Source organism: Pristis pectinata, chromosome 9 (genome assembly GCF_009764475.1).
Source record: "Pristis pectinata isolate sPriPec2 chromosome 9, sPriPec2.1.pri, whole genome shotgun sequence".
NCBI lineage: Eukaryota > Metazoa > Chordata > Chondrichthyes > Rhinopristiformes > Pristidae > Pristis > Pristis pectinata.
In genome coordinates this window covers 12,301,585-12,322,864 of record NC_067413.1, presented here as the reverse complement: position 1 = coordinate 12,322,864, position 21,280 = coordinate 12,301,585, and the positions used below count along the sequence as shown (strand labels likewise).

Here is a 21,280-nt window from a genome sequence, read left to right as displayed (position 1 = left end):
GCATCGTAGGACAATGTGCATCCTCAATGTATGTTGTATGTGGAAAGCTTAGTTGTACAGTGAAGGATGCAAATATTGACTTGGAATTAGATAACTTGTAAGACACACTATGGCTAAACAAGCCTGAGGTGTTACAGCACAGGAACAGGCCCTTCTGCTCATGATGTTGTGCCGAACTCATTAAGTAATTACTCATACTAATTAAGAAATACTAATTAATAATGCTTAATTACACTAATCCCTTCTGCCTGCCCATGGCCCATATCCCTCCATTCTCTGCTCATTCATATGCCTATCTAAGAGCCTCTTAAATGCCTCTATCGTATCTGCCTTCACTACCACCCCGGCAGCCCATTCCAGGCACCCACCACACTCTGTGTAAAAAAAAACTTGCCCCGCACATCTTTGAACTTTCCCCCCTCACCTTATATGCATGTCCTTGAGTATTAGATATTTCGACCCTGGGAAAAAGATACTGGCTGTCTAACAATGCCTCTCATAATTTTATAAACTACTATCAGGTCTCCCTTCAGCCTCTGCCACTACAGAGAAAACAACTCTAGTTTCTCCAACCTCTCCTTATAGCACATGCCCTCTAATCCAGGCAGCATCTTGGAAGACCTCTTCTGCACTCTCTCCATATCCTCCACATCCTTCCTATAATGGGGCGACCAGAACTGAATGCAATATTCCAGATGTGGCCTAGATACTCCACATCTTTGATAGATATACTGGATCTTTGCTATCAAGTTCATGGCTCTTCAATACAACATATAACACAAGAATGAGTTCCATAAATCTTGAACATTGCCCACCGTTACAACAGGTTCTTGAAGCCAGAGACGGATTAGTGTTGCCAACGTGTAGTACAATAATAACAGCATTATAGGATTGACATGTTGGGGCCAAGACATGTTGGGATTGGCTATAATCTTCCATGTTGTTGTGCAGTTTGTTTGAATCACTGGTGATACACCAAACAACCTGTTGAAAAAGAGAAAGTTGATTACCTTGTTATGAAGGGAAAAGCTGCAATAATAATAATGGTGTTCTGATTATATATTCATTGAAAACAACAGAGGTATCAAAAATTAGCAAGGGACATGTCAAAGTGTAATGGTTTCCATTAACAGAAAGGTTGAAGGCCAGAGGAAACAAAGTTAAGATGTAAGGTAAAGCAACAGTGACTTGAAGAAAACCCTTATCATGCAGCAAATCTCACAATCTATAATTCATAGGCAGAAAGGGTGGGGGAAACAAATCGAATTCACACTTTCAAAGGGTTTGTATAGATACTTGAGGAAGCAAGTGTTGAAAGTAAGACACCAGAAAATGGGAAATGAGTGGGTTACTTGCAGAGACCCACAGGCTCAGAGAATGTAACAATTTTATGATTTATTGGCATATTTAAGATAACTGGGATGTAAAATGAATTTCTTTGCAGCCACGTTACGTGCATTTGGAAGCTGAGGCTGAAACAATAGTTTGGCTCAATTAACATACCTTGGTTGAAGGCAATCGTTTTTAAATAACAGTCTGTATATAATTCCTTATGCAGTATTTTTTATCATAGATCAAAGCCAGAACAAAGGTATATTTTCCAATGAATGCTGGATGAAGAATTGCAAGATATGGACCCATCCTCCAAAATATGTTGTAATGCACAACATGCTTCACTGCGTGCTTATGTGTGGATCTTTTTCTGTGGACTTGGACAACCATAGAGGCCTCTCTTTTCTCATTGAAATGAAGCCACTTCTGACAATGCAGCACTCGTTCAGTAATGCAGTAGTTGGCCTAGTTTATGGCCTCAAATTTGTTACAGAACTTAACAGAGGATGCAATGAATTGCAAGGTTAGCCTTTCATCTCTCTATCTTTGGTTCAAATCTGTAATGAATGCACCTTCCCTCCCATGAACATTAAATATATGATCAGTAGAATAAATTGACCATTCATTCCTTCAGTCACAGCAGATATAGTGTTAAACTATGAAATGAGAAATCTCACCCAGAGGAGCTGTAAAACCAACCATGAATAAAATGAAAATGGCAATGTTAGGTATAATGCCAAGAATTTTATTATATTCATATTAAACAAACAGACGCCTAACATTCATGGGGCTGGTTTGAGCCAAGACATGCTGGTTCACCTGGGCCCTTTGAATAATCAAATAGTGAAGTGAGCCCGCTCCATTTTCTGGGAGTCCCAAGAGACTGCAGATACTGGAATCTGGAGCAAAAAGCAAACTGCTGGAGGAAGTCAGCAGGTCAGGCAGCATCTGTGGAGGGAAATGGACAGTCTACATTTCAGGTCGAGCCCCTTTATCAGGACAGCATTAAGAAGTGAGGGGGAGGGGGAAAGCAAGGAGTGATGAGGGCTGATTGGCAGGCGGAGGAGGGAAGAGTGGAAATAGCGACATAGAGGCTGGGAGATGATAGGTGGAGGCAACAGAGGGCTGCAGATGGTGGAATTGGGCAGGAGGGGAAGGTGGAGCGTGGAACCAGATGGGGGAGTAGGGATAGGCAGGTGGAATAGTTGGGGCAGGGGACACAGAGGGAGGATTGTGTGGGTGATGGGCTCCATTTTCTGTTCTTTAAAACAATGTTGGAAATTGGGCTGGCTCCATTTGGAATCTCTTCCTGTCTGATATTTGTGGATATGTGGATAAACCAATAACCCAAGCTGGAGGAACAGGAATGTTTACATCCTGATCTTATGAGGCATTAGTCATAGAGAGATGGAGCACAGAAAGAGGCCCTTCAGCCCACCAAGCTGACCATCAACCACCCATTTACATTAATCCTACTTTAATCCCATTCTCTCCACATTCTCCATTAATCCCCCCAGACCTTACCACTCACCCACACACCAGGGGCAATTAAGCTACCAACCCACAAACCTTTAGCAACACACAAAAAGCTGGAGGAACTCAGCGTGTCAAGCAGCATCTATGGAGGTAAATAAACAGTCGACGTTTCATCCTTCATCAGGACCCGAAACGTCTACTGTCCATTTCCCTCCACAGATGCTGCCTGACCCGCTGAGTTCCTCCAGCTTTTTGTGCGTTGCTCCAGATTTCCAGCATCCACAGTCTCTTGTGTCTCCTGAACCCACAAATCTTTGTTTGCAATAACAAAGACATGCTGTTGCTTACCTTGCATAGAAGTCACCCGGTGGGACAAGCTCCTGAAAGAATTGCAACTGGTAAAGGTAGAGTCCAATCAGGTGTCCTGCACTGAATATAGCTATCAATACACACAAACAGCTGAATATCAGCGGATCAAACTGTTTCCCGCAGGACCACCATGTACACAATCCCAAAAATACAAAGAAGTATACACCTGAGGTCAGAGATGGTAGCATTATACCTGCAGAAAAACAAATAAACCATCAAGTTCTGAATAAAGAGAGGGAACTGAGAATGAGTGACGATGGATTTTTAAGCAATATCAGTTCACTTCTAAAATTCAACATTCATTACATGTTTAAAATGGAGCAATTGAGGTTGGGAAACTAATTGTTTACAAACAGTGCAAAGATTGAGTGTATTATAATTTTACCAACACCAACCTGTTAAACCAAGTAAAATGGTAACAACTACTTTTCCAGTGGTTGTTATGATATTGCCAATAAATTCTTTTAATAGTGACGCGTATGTTGCTATCCTGCGAAGAACATTTTGCCTGGTTCCCTCTTCCATTTCTTCAGCCATGTTTGTGACCTCAAAATCTTCCTCATAAATTAACGCTTCATCCAGTTCAAGCTTTTCCTCTTCCTGGAAGAAGAAAGTCATTTTAATCAATTACACACAGCCTGGCCCATCACGGGCACAACCCACCCCACCATTGACAGCATCTACAGGAGGCGCTGCCTCAGGAAGACAGCATCTAATTCAAGGATCCCCTCCCATCTGGGCCATGCCCCCTTCTCACTGCTATCATCAGGCAGGAGGTACAGAAGCCTGAAGTCCCACACCACCAGGTTCAAGAATAACTACTTTCCTACAGTCATCAGGTTCTTGAACCGACCTACACATCCCTAACCCTATCTCAGCAACGGAACACTATGGACCACCTCTTGCATTACCATGGCCTTGTCTTCGATTGTGTCTTTGTTTTTTTTGCACTGCATTGCTTTTGTGCAGTCTTTTTTTTCACTGAATGGTATAATTTTATGTATAATTTATATTCTGCGTGTTGTCTGTGATGCTGTTGCAAGTGTACGGATTAGGTTGCTATTTGGTGAATGTCCCTTTAAGACATTGTGTGTGTGTGTCTGTGTGTGTGTCTGTGTGTGTGTGTGGCGTCATTACGACAACAGCAAGATAATGACGTGCTGATGTTTTGGTTGGGTCAGAAAAGAGATAGAGGAAGAGAGAGACACTGCCTGCTAGTCTCTGTATCGATGGATGAAAAACAATAACTGTGTCTGTCACTACAATCTACGTATGGATTTTTGGAATAATCCAGTGGAGTCCACTTTGTCGTTAGTCTGTAGAAGGAAACAGGTATTTGTGTGGACGGCCATGTCTCGAATGCCTTTCGGGGTGGCAGATACTTCGGAACAAAGCAGTGGAGATCATCAGTGATTGAGGTGTCGTATGGGTTCCATTGTGGAACATTTGGATTTTGTAATTTCTCTCTATTTTCCCTTTACATTTTCTCTTCAGTCAACGGTGGTCTTGCAAAAGCCTTTGCTCAGGTTTTACCTTATGGCTTGCTGAACTGAACTTTGAGAACTATTCCTGGACTTGGAGTTTGGGAATTTGCCACACACACACTTTGGGTTTAGTTTTTGGGGTTAATGTTTAATTTCTAACATTTTTACTTTTAACATTCTAACATTTTTACTTTTATTTTTTCCTTATTATCATAAGTAGTTATTAATAAAATAGTTTCTAACACTTATACATGACTCGGTGTGTTTCTTTTGTTGCTGGTACGTAACACAAGCAAGTTTCTCATTGTACCTGTACCTCACTGTACTTGTGCACAGGACAATAAACTCGACCCGAATTCACTTAAATTTTCTAACTCACAGGGCTCTAATCACAGTTTAAATTTCAGTTTGTACAGTATGGGACTGAACCATGCCAAGCTCATCTCTCAAGTGAGCTCACAGAGCTGATCTGAGCCATGATCGCTGAAATAATTGACCTTAGTGCCTCTGTTTTATGTAAACTAAAGTCACCCATTGCTCCTGGATGGTATCCATTGCCCCTTCGGCTGTATAACTGTGCGAATGCTGGGGTAGTGTGTAAGCAGGTTCAGACGATTCTCTGATATTCACACAGCTCCATTGCTTGTTGACCCTTACTGTCAAGATTTATAGATGGAGATGAGCCTCAGCTGAGACACTGGAGGTTAGTGACGATCAATGTAACCATTTCCCTACCAAGTACAAGTTTAAGTTTGTCCCTGAATGTTAGTAACATAACGGTGGCTTCCAAAATTCAATTCCATTGACTTCAATAGGGTGGTCAAGTTGAAAAATAATCTTTATAAATAAACATAAAGAACACCTTGTTTCCTACAGTGGTAGCTACAAGCTGACTTTGTTCCAAAATTTGGCGTAATTAAAGAACTGAATTTCAGGAGCAGAGTGCATAGACACTCCTTATACATTCAATGATAGAGAAGTGATGGTCAAGAATGAGAGGAAACTCCCTCCCACGATTTTGAAGCAGTAGCTTTCTAAAAACTGTGGAATAAATTTGATAATCATAAATCCATATCGTACCCATGTGTTTTTTTGTACAACTATTTGAACAAAATGTTTCTTTCATAAACAGGGTTTGATAAACTGTCACTAAACGTTCCCTTCATCTTCAAAGATTTTAGGCTGAAGCTTCATATTTACCTAAGCAATTTCTTCAGAGTTACTCCAATTCTCTGGAGCAATTTAGCTGGAAGAGCAGATCACACACATGGAAAGGGCTTCAATACCTCTCAATGGAAATAATGGCACCTTGAATAACATTCACCTACATCTAATATTTTGTGAAAAAACAGAAATGAATGAACAACTAATTGAGATCGGCTGCACTCCAGACAGAGTTTCTGTAAGTCCTGCTCCCATGATGATAATATGTCAGAGGAAGTGAACAAAAACACTTGTTAGAGGAATCATGAGAAACTGATTCTCCACTGGTGAAGGGGAACTCCTGAAAACACTCCCTTAGCTACATGAAGGGAGGACATGATTCGGCAGTAGGGCAGTGCTTAGGAATAAAACTTCATCCTTGCCTGTAGTAGCAACACATTGTATTCGATTCTCAAAATTTAGTTCTATTGAAGACAGAAGAATTTTATCTGTAAAGTTCTTTAAAAGTGTGTATTTTATAGATTATTGCAATTTCTTTGAGTTTAAAATTTCCAGATTTAAAAACGAACAGTTATTTCCTCCATTTTTTTTCCTGAGCCTAAAAAATGCAAAGCAGTAACGGTATTAATTGTTTTCAGGGTGTGTATCAGGGGGTTAGGCTTTATTTGAAACTTGATTGCTAAAATGCTCCCTCTAGCCTCTGAGGGTTAATTCTCCACAAGCTCCTACTCATTCAGAACACTTCATCTTGTTCTCATTGCCTCTGCGAAGTTCCACTGCACTCTCGGCTCTTGTGCTCTCTGTGTGCTCCACAGGTTCCTAATACAAGTTAACTTCAATACTGTCATCTTCATTTCAAACCCTTTGAGAACAGCTTATCCGACATCAGTGAGCTCCCGTTGCCACTGGCACCTGTAACAGTGAGCTACCCCTTGCTCCTCCTAGGTGAGTGGTTATGTTACTGGACTAGTAGATCGGGAATCCGGATTAATGTTCTGGAGACACTTGGAACCCACCACAGACAGTGAGGAAATTTAAATTTATTTATTTAAATATCTAAAATAAATAGATGATATCAATAATTCTGATGGTGAAATTATTCTATTGTAAAAATGTCTTGTTCACTAATGTCCTTGAGGGAATGAATCTGCCTTACTTACTTGGTGTGGACTCTTGGTGTAACTCCAGACCCCAGCATTATGGCTAACTTGTAACTACCCACTAAAATGGCTTAGTTCAAGCCAACCAGCAATGGGCACCTAATGCTGCTCTTCCAGTGATACCTCCATCCCGCAAAGGAATAAAAGACAATGTGGGACAACATGCTTGAAGTGTGGATCTTCCACCAGCTGCCTGGATGGAAAACAGTGGCAGGCATATGACAAAATCATCGCCTACATGTTCCCTCCAAGCCACACGCCTTTGTAACGTGGATTTTGGCCCCTTTTTTGACCGTCCATGAGCCAAAATCATGGAACTCCCTACCGAACAGCACCATGCGAGTACCTTACCCCCTACAGTTGTAGCACTTCAGGAAGATTGTTTACTGTCACCTCCTCAAGGGAGATTGGGATGGGCAATGGATGTCAGCCACACACTGCATGTAATTGGCCTTTGGCAGCACCTATTAAGAGTTATTGTGCTTCTAGGTCTTAAAGAAAAGTTGCTCACACTGGAATTGTGCACTATATCATAAACTTACAACAATCCGTCTTCCGACTTACTGTGAACAACTTCAAGGTACGCCTACAATAATTGAGTGGGTATATTTTGTTAAACATGCATTACATTTTTTATAAATATTCATTTTAAATGTTCAATTATTATTGGAAGCAACTGTATAACTGAAGCAATCCTACGAGGAATGACACTAATGTTTGGTTGATTTGGTTTAGCATTGGAAATATTACACTAAACGTACCTTCATTTTCAAATATTTTTCACAATGACAGGATCATATAAATTATGACTCCCTGGACTCATTAAATGAAAAGCCTGACTCCTTACTACTGTTGGCTTTTCAGCTCTCTACAATTGGTTCAAAAATTAATCTTATCTATCTATATAAATCACAAACATTGATCTTAACTGCGTTTGTAATTACCGTGCAGTTAAGGTGGAATTACTGTGGCATAACTGAACTATCTTGGTAAGTTAGTATTTATCTACACAATTAACCTTATCTGCTGATTACCTGTACATTCAGTGCCTAAGTACCACTCACCATGATTCTAAAGTTATTGCTCAATTGTCATGTCCATCGTTCCCTTAGTCAAATTTGTTAACTGGTCTAAAGGGATTAATTCCTTCACTCAGAAGTTTGTGTGGATCCTGGCAAGGGGTGGTAAAACAAATGCTAATGCAATTTAAAGTGTTGATATAAACAGTTCAGACAGACTTAATTCAACAATATTTGCTCATAGACGTAGACTGGAATGTAAGCCCTAAAATGGTTCCATCATGAGTTAAAGTAAAATGGTAGCTGACCCATCTGACGCCTTCGCGAAGATCCATTTAAAGTATCAACCCCCAGCATTCTTACACACTTTGTTCAGGGAATAGTTTCTCTATCCTTGTGTTGCAAAAATATCACCAAAGAGGTCAATATATTTCCTATTAAAAGCTAGCCTTGTTTTCTATATTTGTTTCAGGGAAAAGTGTCCAATGTTTACTTGGCTTCAGTGAAAGTACAAATAACATTTATTTCTTTTCTGTTGTGACATATGAAAGCTGATTTCCAACTTCAATACTGAAAGTATTTGATTCCAATGCAAGCCCTGGGGTGGAATTCTCGATCAAGAATTTTCATCTGCAGTGTGTGGCGATGAAACTAATTTACAGAAGGATCAATGCAGTGGGGGAAATGGAGGGAGCTGTTGGTGTGGTTGTTGAGAGAGGGGATGGTGAGCTTTGGGAAACACAAGAATTGAGAAATTGGAGCAGGGCAAGTTGGTGGGGGGGAAGGGGCTCACACGAGGAGTAACTGAATGCAAGACTGGGAGGATGGAGAGAAGGGAAAAGGAAGGGATGGCCAGGTAAGGGGAGAGAATGGGAAACTGGGAAGAGCCTGCAAGCAGTGAAGTGTGGAGGCTGGGAGGTCCACTTCTGAACAGAGGGAAGTTGTGATGAGGTGTATGAGGTAAATGATATTGCAGTGGTCAGTGAGGTCACAGGGTTAGGTGTGGTAGTTGCATTGCTTTAGAGATTCCTTGACTAAAGCAGTAAACAAATAAGCCTGGAAATGGCTTGTCAGTGCCCGAGGGGACTAGTGGAGGCAGGTACTGTCACAGCATTTAAGTACTTCGATGAGCCAATGATAAGATACTGTATCTTTATTAGTCACATGTACATCGAAACACACAGATACATCTTTTGCGTTGAGTGTTCTGGTGGCAGCCCGCAAGTGTCGCCACGCTTCCGGCACCAACATAGCATGCCCACAACTTCCCAACCCGTACGTCTCTGGAATGTGGGAGGAAACCGGAGCACCCAGAGGAAACCCACGCAGACACAAGGAGAACGTACAAACTCCTTACAGACAGCGGCAGGAATTGAACCCGGGTCGCTGGCGCTGTAATAGCGTTACGCTAACCACTACACTACCGTGCCTGCCAGTGAAAAGCCTTGATATTGGAGACATCAGGCCAGGTGTTGGAAAAGGGTCTGCTGTACAGTTCTTTAACTACGACTAAATGTTATACAGTTACTTTATTTTAATTCAAGTTGATTTATCTTTGGAACACACCTCAGATATGGTCATATATTAATATGAGAAGGTAATGGGTAGTGAAAGAGACAAAGTTGCTGGCTGCACTCTGAATATAAGAACATACGGAGCAGGAATAGGCCAATCAGCCTCTCAAGCCTGCTTCACCATTCAATGAGATCTTAGCTGATCCAACCTGGGCTTCAAAACCTTTTTTTCCGGCTCTCTCCCCATGCCTCCTGACTCCCTTGAAGAGGGTGTATGAAGGAAAGAGAAAAACGAACTGGATTGGTGTGGCGGTGGTGGTCAGGAGAGACTCTTAATTAGTGGAGGAGAACATGGCTGCAGATTTCAGAATGAAGTGGAGATGGAAGAATGAAGAGGGTAAGAAAATGAAGGACGGGGAAAGACTGATACATGAGGATGTCTAAGTACCCAGGCTGTGCCGAGCTTTGGGAACCCAGTGCCCTCCCACCACCACCAATCAAGTGAACCCCCAGAAAAAGGTGAACAAAACAAGGGGACAAAACAATAGTCTGTTGATTCTGGAATAAATTAAACCCCTGAAAAATGCCTCCAAATATCTTCAGACAATCAAATTGACTACCCAAAGGCTGCAGTGACCATGGAGGAACATTGCATCATAGAGTCATAGAGCCTCACAGCATGGAAACAGGTCCTTCGGCCCAACTTGTCCATGCCAACTGTGTTGGCCTAGCATACTTGTCCCATCTGCAATCAGAGCTCACTTAAAGACTGCAACAAAGTGGGAAAATCATTCAATTCCCTGTCCGTTTTTCCTTACAACACAGAAGGAGCCCATTTGGCCCACTGATTGGCTACACAGATACAATTTACTCCCTTCACGGCTATAAAGGGCCCAGTCAAATTTCTATTCAGGCCACACTTTTCTAAAGTAAAAGACGTGGGGATTTAAGTCTTTTAACGTCAGTGAGATGTTTTGAGGTGGGTAATCAATCTGGTCTCTGCCACGGTGTGCAAATCAGCCACCAAATGGGAGGTATCAGAGTGCTAAACCACACACCATATCCGAGGTGAAGCTTAACCAAGATCCTAAAAAGAGACAAAAAAAGACTGGAAAGTTATGAGGCTGTGAATCACACATCAGAATCGTGCTTTCTAATCCATGCTGTCTTTGAGCAAGGTTCCACATCAAAACTCACAAATTTTACCCTACGTCTTATGTTAAAGAATAAAATGAAAAAGGAATAAAAATGAAATATCATTTACTGCTTCATTTCCTAAGGGGAAAGCATGAACTGCTGACTTTGTGGGCTTGTTCCTGCAATGGTATGTGTGCTAATCGAATCCACTGGATGGCAGAAGAGACAAACCAATTCAATGTAGTGTCCCTTGCGTTTACTAGACCTTGCTTACTACTTGGTAGAGCTAAGACAGTAACCCCTAGTGATTCTTTACTTACCAGGATGTTGGATGCCTATACATAAATGTGCTCAGTTGAAGATCGACCCTTTTCAATTTTTATCAATGCACCATAGAAAACATCCTATCCGGATGCATCACGGCTTGGTATGGTAACTGCTCTGCCTGTGACCGCAAGAAACTGCAGGAAGTTGCAGACACAGCTCAGCACATCACGGAAATCAGCCTCCCCTCCATGGACTCTGTCTGTACTTCTCACTGCCTTGGTAAAGCAGCCAGCATAATCAAAGACCCCACCCACCCCAGACATTCTCTCTTCTCTCCTCTCCCATCAGGCAGAAGATACAAAAGCCTGAAAGCACGTACCACCAGGCTCAAGGACAGCTTCTATCCTGCTGTTATAAGACTATTGAACAGTTCTCTAGTACGATAAAATGGACTCTTGACCTCACAATCCACCTCGTTATGGCCTTGCACCTTATTGTCTGTCTGCACTGCACTTTCTCTGCAGCTGTTGCACTTTATTCTACATTCTGTTATTGTTTCACCTTGTACTGCCTCAATACACTGTGTAAACGCAATGTTTCAGGAACAGCTTCTTCCCCTCCACCATCAGATTTCTGAACAGTCCATGAACCCATGAACACTACCTTGTTATTCCTCTTTTGCACTATTTTATTTATTTTTTGGTAACTTACAGTCATTTTTATGTCTTGCACTGTGCTGCTGCCGCAAAACCACAAATTTCGCGACATGTATCAATGATAATAAACACATTGCTTCTGATTCTAATGAATTGATCTGTACGAACAGTATGCAAGACAAGTTTTTCACTGTATGTCAGTACATGTGACAATAATAAACCAATTCCAATCCTAAAACTACATTTGGTTTCAATGCATTTAAAGCCTTAGATTAAGCATATAACTTTGCCAATGCAGATCTAAACTCATTCTACAGAAGGATTACATAATGTCGAAGAACACCTTAAATGGCTGATTTGGTCAGGACTTGCTGGAACTGAGTCAGAATCGTGTTTGGTATGAGTTCATATTTTTTGGTTTTGGTTTATTATTGTCACTTGTACCAAGGTACAGTGAAAAACTTGTCTTGCATACCGATCGTACTGGTCAATTCATTACACAGTGCATTGAGGTAGTACAGAGACCATTGAGGTAGTACAGGGTAAAAACAATAACAGAATACAGAGTAAAGTATCACAGCTACAGGGAAGTGCATTGCAGGTAGACAATGAGGTGCAAGGTCAAACAAGGTAAGTTGTGAGGTCAAGGGTCCATCTCATCGTACAAGGGAACCGTTCAATAGTCTTATCACCGTGGGATAGAAGCTGTCCTTGAGCCTGGTGGTATGTGCCCTCAGGCTCCTGTATCTTCTGTCTGATGGAAGAGGAGAGAAGAGAGAATGACCCGGGTGGGTGGGGTCTTTCCAAACAAAAGCTGGCTTCTCAAGTGGAAACTCTGCTCCTGCCAAGGGTGTGAGTGACAGTGGACTCCGTCAATGACAGAGGCATCAAGATGTGAAACATAAGCCAACTAATAGCCTCATTCTCTATGAATTGAAATGTTTTTGTAAACAGACATGAATCTTGGTTGGACAGTGACCAAAGCTCTTAAAGAGAAAGTGCTAATATTGGAATTGAACTGGAAGATTTTCCACAGGTGAAAGATGGCAAGTCCAGAAATGTATCAAATCATGGGATCCAGGGTGCTTTGAATTGTTTTAGAAGGGGGTAACGTCTGTATCTTTTTGCTGATCTTTTATTCAAGAGATAGAGATGACCTTTCATACAGTAACAAGGATTCAGAAAACGTTAAGTGTGCTCCATGTAATATTTTCATTAATTTAACAGAAAAATTATCACAGGCTGTAAAATTATTATTTCTACAGTAGTACAAATTTTCCTAAGGGTTTTGTAACTCAAGAAGATTAAGTCCCTTATATTATACCTTGGTGTAGGAGCAAACCTGCTCATTTAATAACCATTGGTTTGACATTGAATAGATAAGTACAGATTTTAGATTAAAGAAAAGAGTGAGCTGTTTGATGACTTGCTGTCTGTGTATCAAATGAAAATTCTTCATATTGAAGTAGATATTGTAATATTAGTTTATAGCACTTAATAGCAACCATGATATAAGTGACTTGCTTTAAATGGTAAGCTTGCATTAAACCAAATCTACCTGGAGTAATGCCATGCTCTAGTTCCATAATCCTCATCTGTAGAATTGACATAAAGTGGGTGGAAGCAGATTAGTTCAGTAGCAAATGTAATCTATACAGTTCAAACACAATAGTTTTCTTTGGCACTGCTTGCTGGCCACTGGATATGTTAGCTATTGCATGTTTCCATTTGCACAAATATTAGATCCAAGAAAAATGTTACTATTATATTGGAAGGGATGGTCAGAGATGGATTGCTACAGCAAGATCATATTAATATGCTTTACTGAACAAGAGAAGTGCTGACTTACTTTACCCACTACAATTTTCAGTGCAATTGGCCAACGGGCAGTTCCATTTTGACTTGACAATGTCTCAGCATCAAGTCATTACTATGGTCAATGCTTGGGTGGGAATGTTTCAGAACCTGGCAGACAAAGAACTGGGGAGCATGGCTAAATGCAGACTGTGAGCAACTTCAGAGAATAGGTAACTTGGTAGATCGAGTAACTAAATGTCACATAAAACTTAATGAGTGATAAATTTGGGAGGAAGAAAATAATAAGGAATTAGATGAAATAGTAAAACTGAGAAAAGAAAGTTTGAGCTTTAGGTTTAGAAAAAAAACCTGTTAAAGGGCAAGTGGGTAATGGAGATTGTCCGAGGTTTTATACACCTGGCATGGTCTTTAGTTCAAATCGTAGGGGTTCAGTAGAATATAATGTACAGTTACATGCATCTTGTTTTAGAAAGAAGGTCAAGGATATATGTATAAAGGGTACTACCGCAACAATGAGTAATTTTAATCTATATATAGGCATGTTAAAATAAAGTAACAATAAAACGATGCAGGATAAATTCCTAAAGTACTTACAAGATGTTTATTTTAGACTAGTGCATTGAGGAGCCAACTAGGGAACAGGTATCCTAGACTGAGTACTGTGTAGTGAGTGGGGTGTAGTTAATTTATTGGACATCGCTAATTGCCCATGAACTGAGGAACCAGAAGATTCAAGTACCTCCGAAGGCTCTGAAGTCACATTATCTCCACTGGATTTTCAATTCAGATGTATTTAATTATGAATTTATAATCCCCAGCTGCCACAGGGAAGGAGTGGTGGTGGGGTGGGGAGGGGCAGCGGTGTTGAATTCATGTCTCTGGATCAATGGTCCATGCCCAGAGATACTTGTCCAACATTTTAACCACCATGCTCATGTTATCATAACAGATTTCATGTGGTGTATTTACGTTTCTTGTTACTAAGAGTGATGGATTTAACTATCATTTCTGAAAGTACAGCTGATTTTACGTTATTGAATATTTTCATGAACGTTTATGCTCTGGAATCCTGGCACTATGCTGGAAGTCTAGGACTTGTTCTGCTGATCTGAAGAGAATCAAGTCCAGGGCATCAGTCTCCTTGAATGCATCAGTGTCACTTGATGGACATCGGACTGGTGGAGTACACTCCCCATTCCATCACTCCTTATACACATGGACTTCCAAAAGAACTCCTTCTTAGAACATAGAACAGTACAGCACAGAACAGGCCCTTCGGCCCACAATGTTGTGCCGACATAGCTAATCCCTTCATAGTTAATGCCTATATCCCTCTATTTCCCTCTCATTCATGTGCCCATCCAAGACCCTCTTAAAAGCCCCCTATTAATTTGCCTCCACCACCTTATCAGACAATGCATTCCAGACATCCACCACTCTCTCAGTAAAAAATTTACCCCTCACGTCTGTTCTGAACCTATCCCCTCTCACCTTAAATGCATGCCCACTGGTTTTGGCTCACTCAATAATGGGGAAAAGATATTGCTTGTCCACCTTATCTATGTCCCTCATAATTTGATACACTCCCAACAGATCACCCCTCAGTCACTGCCGCTCCAGAGAAAAGAGCCCAAGTTTGTCCAGCCTCTCCTGATAGCACATGCCCTCTAATCCAAGCAGCATCCTAGTAAACCTCCTCTGCATCCTCTCTAAGGCCTCGACATCCTTTCTTCTCTCATAGATTCACACAGCATGGAAGCAGGGCCTCCAGCCCACTGAGTCTACACTGACCATCAAACAACCATTCACACTAATACCATTTAATTCCCCCCACATTCCCATCAAATACCCACCATAAATTGCTCTTGGCGTATAGGTGAGTGGTAGAATCTTGGAGGAATTGATGGCATTGTGTGGAGAATAAAATGGGTTAGGGTAGGATTAGTGTAAATAGTTGGTTGAAGGTCAGTGCAGGCTCAGTGGGCTGAAGGGCCTGTATCTCTCTATGACTCTAAATTCTATCACTCATCTACGTACCAGGGACAATCTTAGAGCAGTCAAGTAACTACCAACTTGTACATCTTTCAAATATGAGATGAAACCAAGGAGCTTTGGGGAAACCCCGACAGTCATAGGAAGAGCATGCAAATGCCACGCAAACAGTACCCAAGGCCAGGACTGAACTCAGTTCTCTGGAGCTGTGAGGCAGCAGCTCTACTGGCTGCGTCACTGTGCCATCCTTACTGACCGCATTTCACAACAGAGAAAGCAAATGCACGGAACGTTTGTAGTTACTGTTATTTGTTCTGCTTCTGGTGCCATTAAGCAAGTAATTCACTGATTTACTGAAGCCAGATGGCTCTAATTTCACATTCCTGTATCTCCTCATCCTTCCTATAAGGCTCTGCTCTTCTCCATTCCAAAGGCCGCTCTCATCATCTGATCTCATCTTCCTTCCACCACTAAGCCAATGTCATGGATCAGCCAGCCAGATGTGTGGCTGAGTTTTTGAGTGCATGCTCCTGGCACGGAACCTTGTCCCGAAGAGCCAGTAATGGACGAAAAACTGTGATGAGTGTACAGATGATTTCTAGATATCCATTTCCAGTGGGCGAGGAAGGCTCAGGAGCGTACATTCGGAAAATCCACTCCTGACTTTCCTGATAAAGTTAGTGACCTAGAATTAAAGGACAGGGTTTTCCACCTGGTTTTCCAATAAACCTTGATCTTCTACTCAAAGACCAGCAGTAGGGCCCATGCAGACATGGAAAACACTGGTTTTAATGTTCACGATTCATTTATTTTTACTGAATTTACAGGGACAAGAGGCTAAGTCTCTACAATCCTTCTAAATCCTTTGTAATTACTGCCACTTTCAACGAGATGTCACCATCTTCCCCTTTCAGTACTCTGAAGTGATTGTTCCCTACACGACTTCCCAGTTTGCTTTCCACCTCTATCAACCACTGGCCTTCCTCATAGCACTTTTCATGCAGCTGCAGGACTTGCAAGATCTGTCCTTTTACCTCTTCCTTTTCCACAAAGTGCTTTTCAGGGACCCAAACGGTCCTTCCACGAAAAGCCACTATTCACTTGCACTTCTTTCAATCTAGTGAACTGCATTCAGGACCCACAATGTTGTCTCCTACACTGTTATAAAGATGTCCAACGTACGTCTGAGGAACAGTACCTCATTTCCACGTGGGCATGCTGCAGCCTTACAGACTCAGTGTCGAATTCAACAATTTCAGGCAACTCGCTTTCACTCTGTCAGAACTGGCTACTTCTGCTGTAAGTAATCCAACAAACATATAAATTCCGATTTTCTCCCTTCACTAACAGTGCTTACTGGGTATTTCCTCCAGCTCTCCATTTCACAGCTTTTACATTCCTTTATTTATGTTCTCTCTCTCTCCAACTTCCCTCAGTAACCTATCGACCAGATGGTTTTATCAACAGCTTATCCCAAGGCAATCCTGGTCTCTTCCTATCAAAGACATTCCCTTTGAATGATCCATCCACCCTTCACTCTGTCTACAACTTAAAACTAATTTGTTTTCTTTTTATTTCCCAGTTCTGACCTAGGGCCTTCAGTTCGATACATTAATTCTGCTTCTCTATCCACAGAAGCTGAGCAGTTCCAGCATTTTCTGTTTAAACTTTAAAATCACAATTAACCTTCTGACTTCCACATAATGGTTCCTCCTGCTTTTTATTGGGTTTCATCCCACAGAACTTTGCTATCACTGGATATGATTAATAGAATCTGAAGAGCTTTGTGGAAGAGAGATTTGAGTGCGTTATACACCCCATACAGCTTCAGGATGCCTTCCCAAAGATGCCTCTTTACATGATAAGGCTAAAGAATGAGCTCAGAGCACCATTACATGCATTGTTTTGAATTATTTTTATAATTTAAACAAATTCATTGCTTCTTTTACTTCGTGCACTTGGACTACCTCCTGCCATGTACCAGACCTGCATTAAAATTGGACAAAGGAAAGAAATGCAAAGGGCAAGAAATTGGATTGGACTTGAACCGTGCTGGGATCTGGGTGCAGCGCATGTGACCTGGACCACAGCAAACTTGTCTGTTGGCCTCATGGCACCACTGTAGCCCCCTGAGGAAATTCACTAGACACAGACGTAGGGGGAGGGATTGTGAGATTTCAGGATTGGTTGGTAGAGTTCCAGTCAAAGGGCTAAGGTGAAACCAGAAGGGGTTGGGGAGTTCATCTCCCTGCAGATTTAAAATGTGAAGTGGGGAGGAGTGCTCCTGCCCTCACGCTACAGTAATTGGAGCACAAAAATCCAGACTGGTGCTGCAGGGCACCACTGAGAGGTTGCCTGTCAGATGCAATATTTAACCTTGTCTTCCCTCTCAGAGGGATTACAAAAGAATGAAGAGGAACGGGGCCATTTACCTCAACATCTTGCATTTATCCATCAACCTACATCATCATTACACAGATTATCTTACCATTACCACGTTGCTGTTTGTGGGAGCTTGGTGTCCCTACATTGACTGCTACAATTCGAACGTTGTAACAGTGATCATATCTCATGAAGTAGGTCTTTGATTGTAAAGTACTCTGACACCAAGAACAGAACAACATCAATACAGCTCTTTTTGCCAAGGTAAATATTTTCAACACATCTCTGTCGTGGTGGAAAGATTTAAATATCTTTAAGGCTTGCTGCTTAGGCAAGATATATTGATAATGCTTATGCTTTAAACCTGGATACAGGCTTCTAAACATGTGATAGATCTTGATCTATCATGGTCAAAGTGAAGTTTGCCAATGTTAAGGCAAAAATGCCTCTCCAGCACTCAAGCCAACATTTACTCAAACCTTTTTGCAACACAGTTGAGTCCTGAAATTGATTCTCCATGCATCCATGATTCTCCATGGTTTACGAGGATGCTGCCAGGACTCAAGGGCCTGAGTTATATGGAGAGGTTGGGTAGCCTTGGACTTTATTCCTTGGAATGTAGGTGATTGAGGGGTGACCTTATAGAGGTGAACAAAATCATGAGGGGCATGGATAGGGTGCACACAGTCTTTTTCCCAGGAAAGGGGAACTAAATACTAGAGGGCATAGGTTTAAGGTGAGAGGTGAAAGGTTTAAAAGGGACCCGAGGGGCAATTTCTTCACGCAGAGGGTGGTGTGTATATGGAATGAGCTGCTAGGGGAAGTGGTTGAGGCAGGTACAATGACAACATTCAAAAGACATTTGGATAAGTATCTGGATAGGAAGGGTTTAGAGGGATGTGGGCCAAACACGGGCAAATGGAACTAGCTTGGAGGGCACCGTGGTTGGCATGGACAAGTTGGGCCGAAGGGCCTATTTCCATGCTTTCTACTCTATGATTCCATCCATATTCCATCTGGAAGCAAGTGCAATGGAGTCCAATTTCATACTCATTAAATCCCGCCACATTCTGTCAATGTTAATCCTTCTATCGATCAAGAAAAGCAAGTAGTTGTATGCATAAAGTAACCTGCCAACTACACACTGCTCCCTTTGTTGAATTTCTTCATTTTACCCATGAATTTAATCCTTAGGCTTTCAACTGAAAATATTGCTGTAGTAATTGCAAAAACACTACATCCTTCCATTCAGGTGAACTGCATTTTTTATAGCATATTTTGTAATTTGTAAATATCTTTATGATACCAATCTTATTTCTTGTATTAAATTTCTTAGCTTAATAAGGCAGGATAGTGACTGCCAAGAATTTTAAAAAATAATTACAATGCTTTAATCATTCTTTTTTCAACGGGCAGGTATTGGCTTTTGATTTTGTTTTTAATTTGTTTGTCTTTGAACTTTGAGACTAATGGGTTTCGTTCTTGTTTTTTTTCTCCTTATTCATTGGAATGGTCCGTATTTCCCCAGTTGGGGTTTATTGCTGTTTCGCGGATAAAGTATTTGAACTAATGAAGTAAAATAATGCACATTTAAAACAAGTGTGAAAACTAAAGTAGTGTAGACAAAACTAGCACTTTTATTGATTTATAACTACATTAGAAATTACTGATAACTAACTTTAGTTAGGGCAATACACAAAGTGCTGGAGGAATTCAAAACTTTGCTCCAGACTCCAGCATCTGCAGTCTCTAACTTTACTTGGGATTATCTACAGTCAGACTGGCCTTATATTTCTTTGCAGCATAGAAGGAGGTCATTTCGGCCCATTGAGTCCATTCTCCCACTAATATTCCTTGTAATTTATTCATCCCACATCCCATCAGCTCCCCTCCCCCCTCCCACACCTACATCCTATCAATTCCACCACTCACCTACACATTGGGGAGGGCTTACTGTAGCCAATTAACCCACCATCCCGCACATCTTTGGAGTGGAGGAGAAAACTGAAACACTTGTGGGAAAACCCACAGGGGCACAGGGAGAACATGCAAACTCCACACACAGCGCACCCAAGGTTAGGATTGAACCCAGGTCGCTGGAGCTGTGAGGCAGCAGCTCTACTCGCCGCAACAGCCAGGACCTCCCAGTGGCCACCCACTTCAATTCCACATCCCACTCCAATACTGACATGTCTATCCATGGCCTCCTCTACTGCCACATTGAGGCCAGGCACAGGTTGGAGGAACAACACCTCATATTCCACTTTGGGAGTCTCCAACCTGAAGGCCTCAACATCGATTTCTCTAACTTCTGGTAACCCCTCCTCTTCTTTTTCTTTCCCTCCCCCCCAACTCCTTTGTCTTCCCTTATTCCTATAGCTCCCTTACCCCGCCTTGATGACCTGCCCATCTCCTCTCCTCCCCTCCCCCATCCTTTATTCCATGGTCCACTGTCCTCTTCCTACAGGATTCCTTCTTCTTCAGCCCTCGGCCTCTTCCACCTATCACCTCTCAGTTTATTACATCTTCTCCCCCCCCCCACTACCTTCCCCCTCTCACCTAGACTCACCTATCACCTGAATGTCACCTATCTCCTGCCTGCGTGTGCTCCTCCTCCTCCCCCCACCTTCTTATTCTGGCTTCTGCCCTCTTCCTTTCCAGTCCTGATGAAGGATCTCGGCCTGAAACATCGACTGTTTATTTCCCTCCATGGATGCTGCCTGACCTGCTAAATTCCTCCAGCACTTTTTGCGTATTGCTCCAGATTGCAGCATCTGCAGAATTTCTTGTGTCTCCAGCACTACTTATTGTGTCACTGTGCCGCCCATCTCTACTGTGAACTAATTTCTTTCTTCATAGAGTCATAGAAATTTATGACACAGGAAGCTGCACATTGGCCCACTTCAGACAAAGAATTTTGGGCCAACCTCACTTCCCATCCCTCTGGTTATAGCTCTTCCAATGATCGTCCATGCACGACTTGCCTTATGCTACTTGAAGCTGTTTTAAAATCAGAGGAATAAGCAGGTGTAAATTATCTGATAATGAGGAGCCCTACAAGGACTTAGCAATGGAAATCTGTTCTTAAGTTCAATCTTTCTGTAAGTTAGATTTTTGTTTCAAGAGACAATTATTTTCCGTTTGATTTCTGCAAATAATCGTGCTGGAGACAAGTCATGATGGACCTTCTTGAGGTGAAGTTGTAGAATGGCCCTTCACCATCTCCCATGAAGGTACAAAAGCATTTCATCTGGCACTGGTTTTAAAATTGCTCTGATAGACTGAAGTTCTTGCATAGGAGTTAAATACCTTCGAAATCATTATGATTCCACCACCAAATTTTTAAATGGGAGTTTCCTTTCCATCAGATTTCAGATAGTGTGCTCCACATCCTGGAATGAACATTCACTTATTTTTCAAGTTCTGGAGTCTAAGGTCTAAACATTTTCTTTGGTTTAAATTAACATTGAGGATGAACGACTGCCAACTGGAGAGCTCACACTCAACTCT

At 41.7% G+C, this 21,280-nt stretch overlaps 1 protein-coding gene across 1 annotated transcript in view; it reads right to left on the bottom strand.

Annotated features, from left to right (window-relative positions):
- Positions 1–21,280, bottom strand: part of LOC127574433 (piezo-type mechanosensitive ion channel component 2-like) — a 521,253-nt gene that overhangs the window by 153,747 nt on the left and 346,226 nt on the right. The window contains 3 exon segments of the mRNA XM_052023441.1: positions 816–984; positions 3,157–3,370; positions 3,573–3,777. Coding sequence (XP_051879401.1) covers positions 816–984; positions 3,157–3,370; positions 3,573–3,777 — 588 coding nt within the window.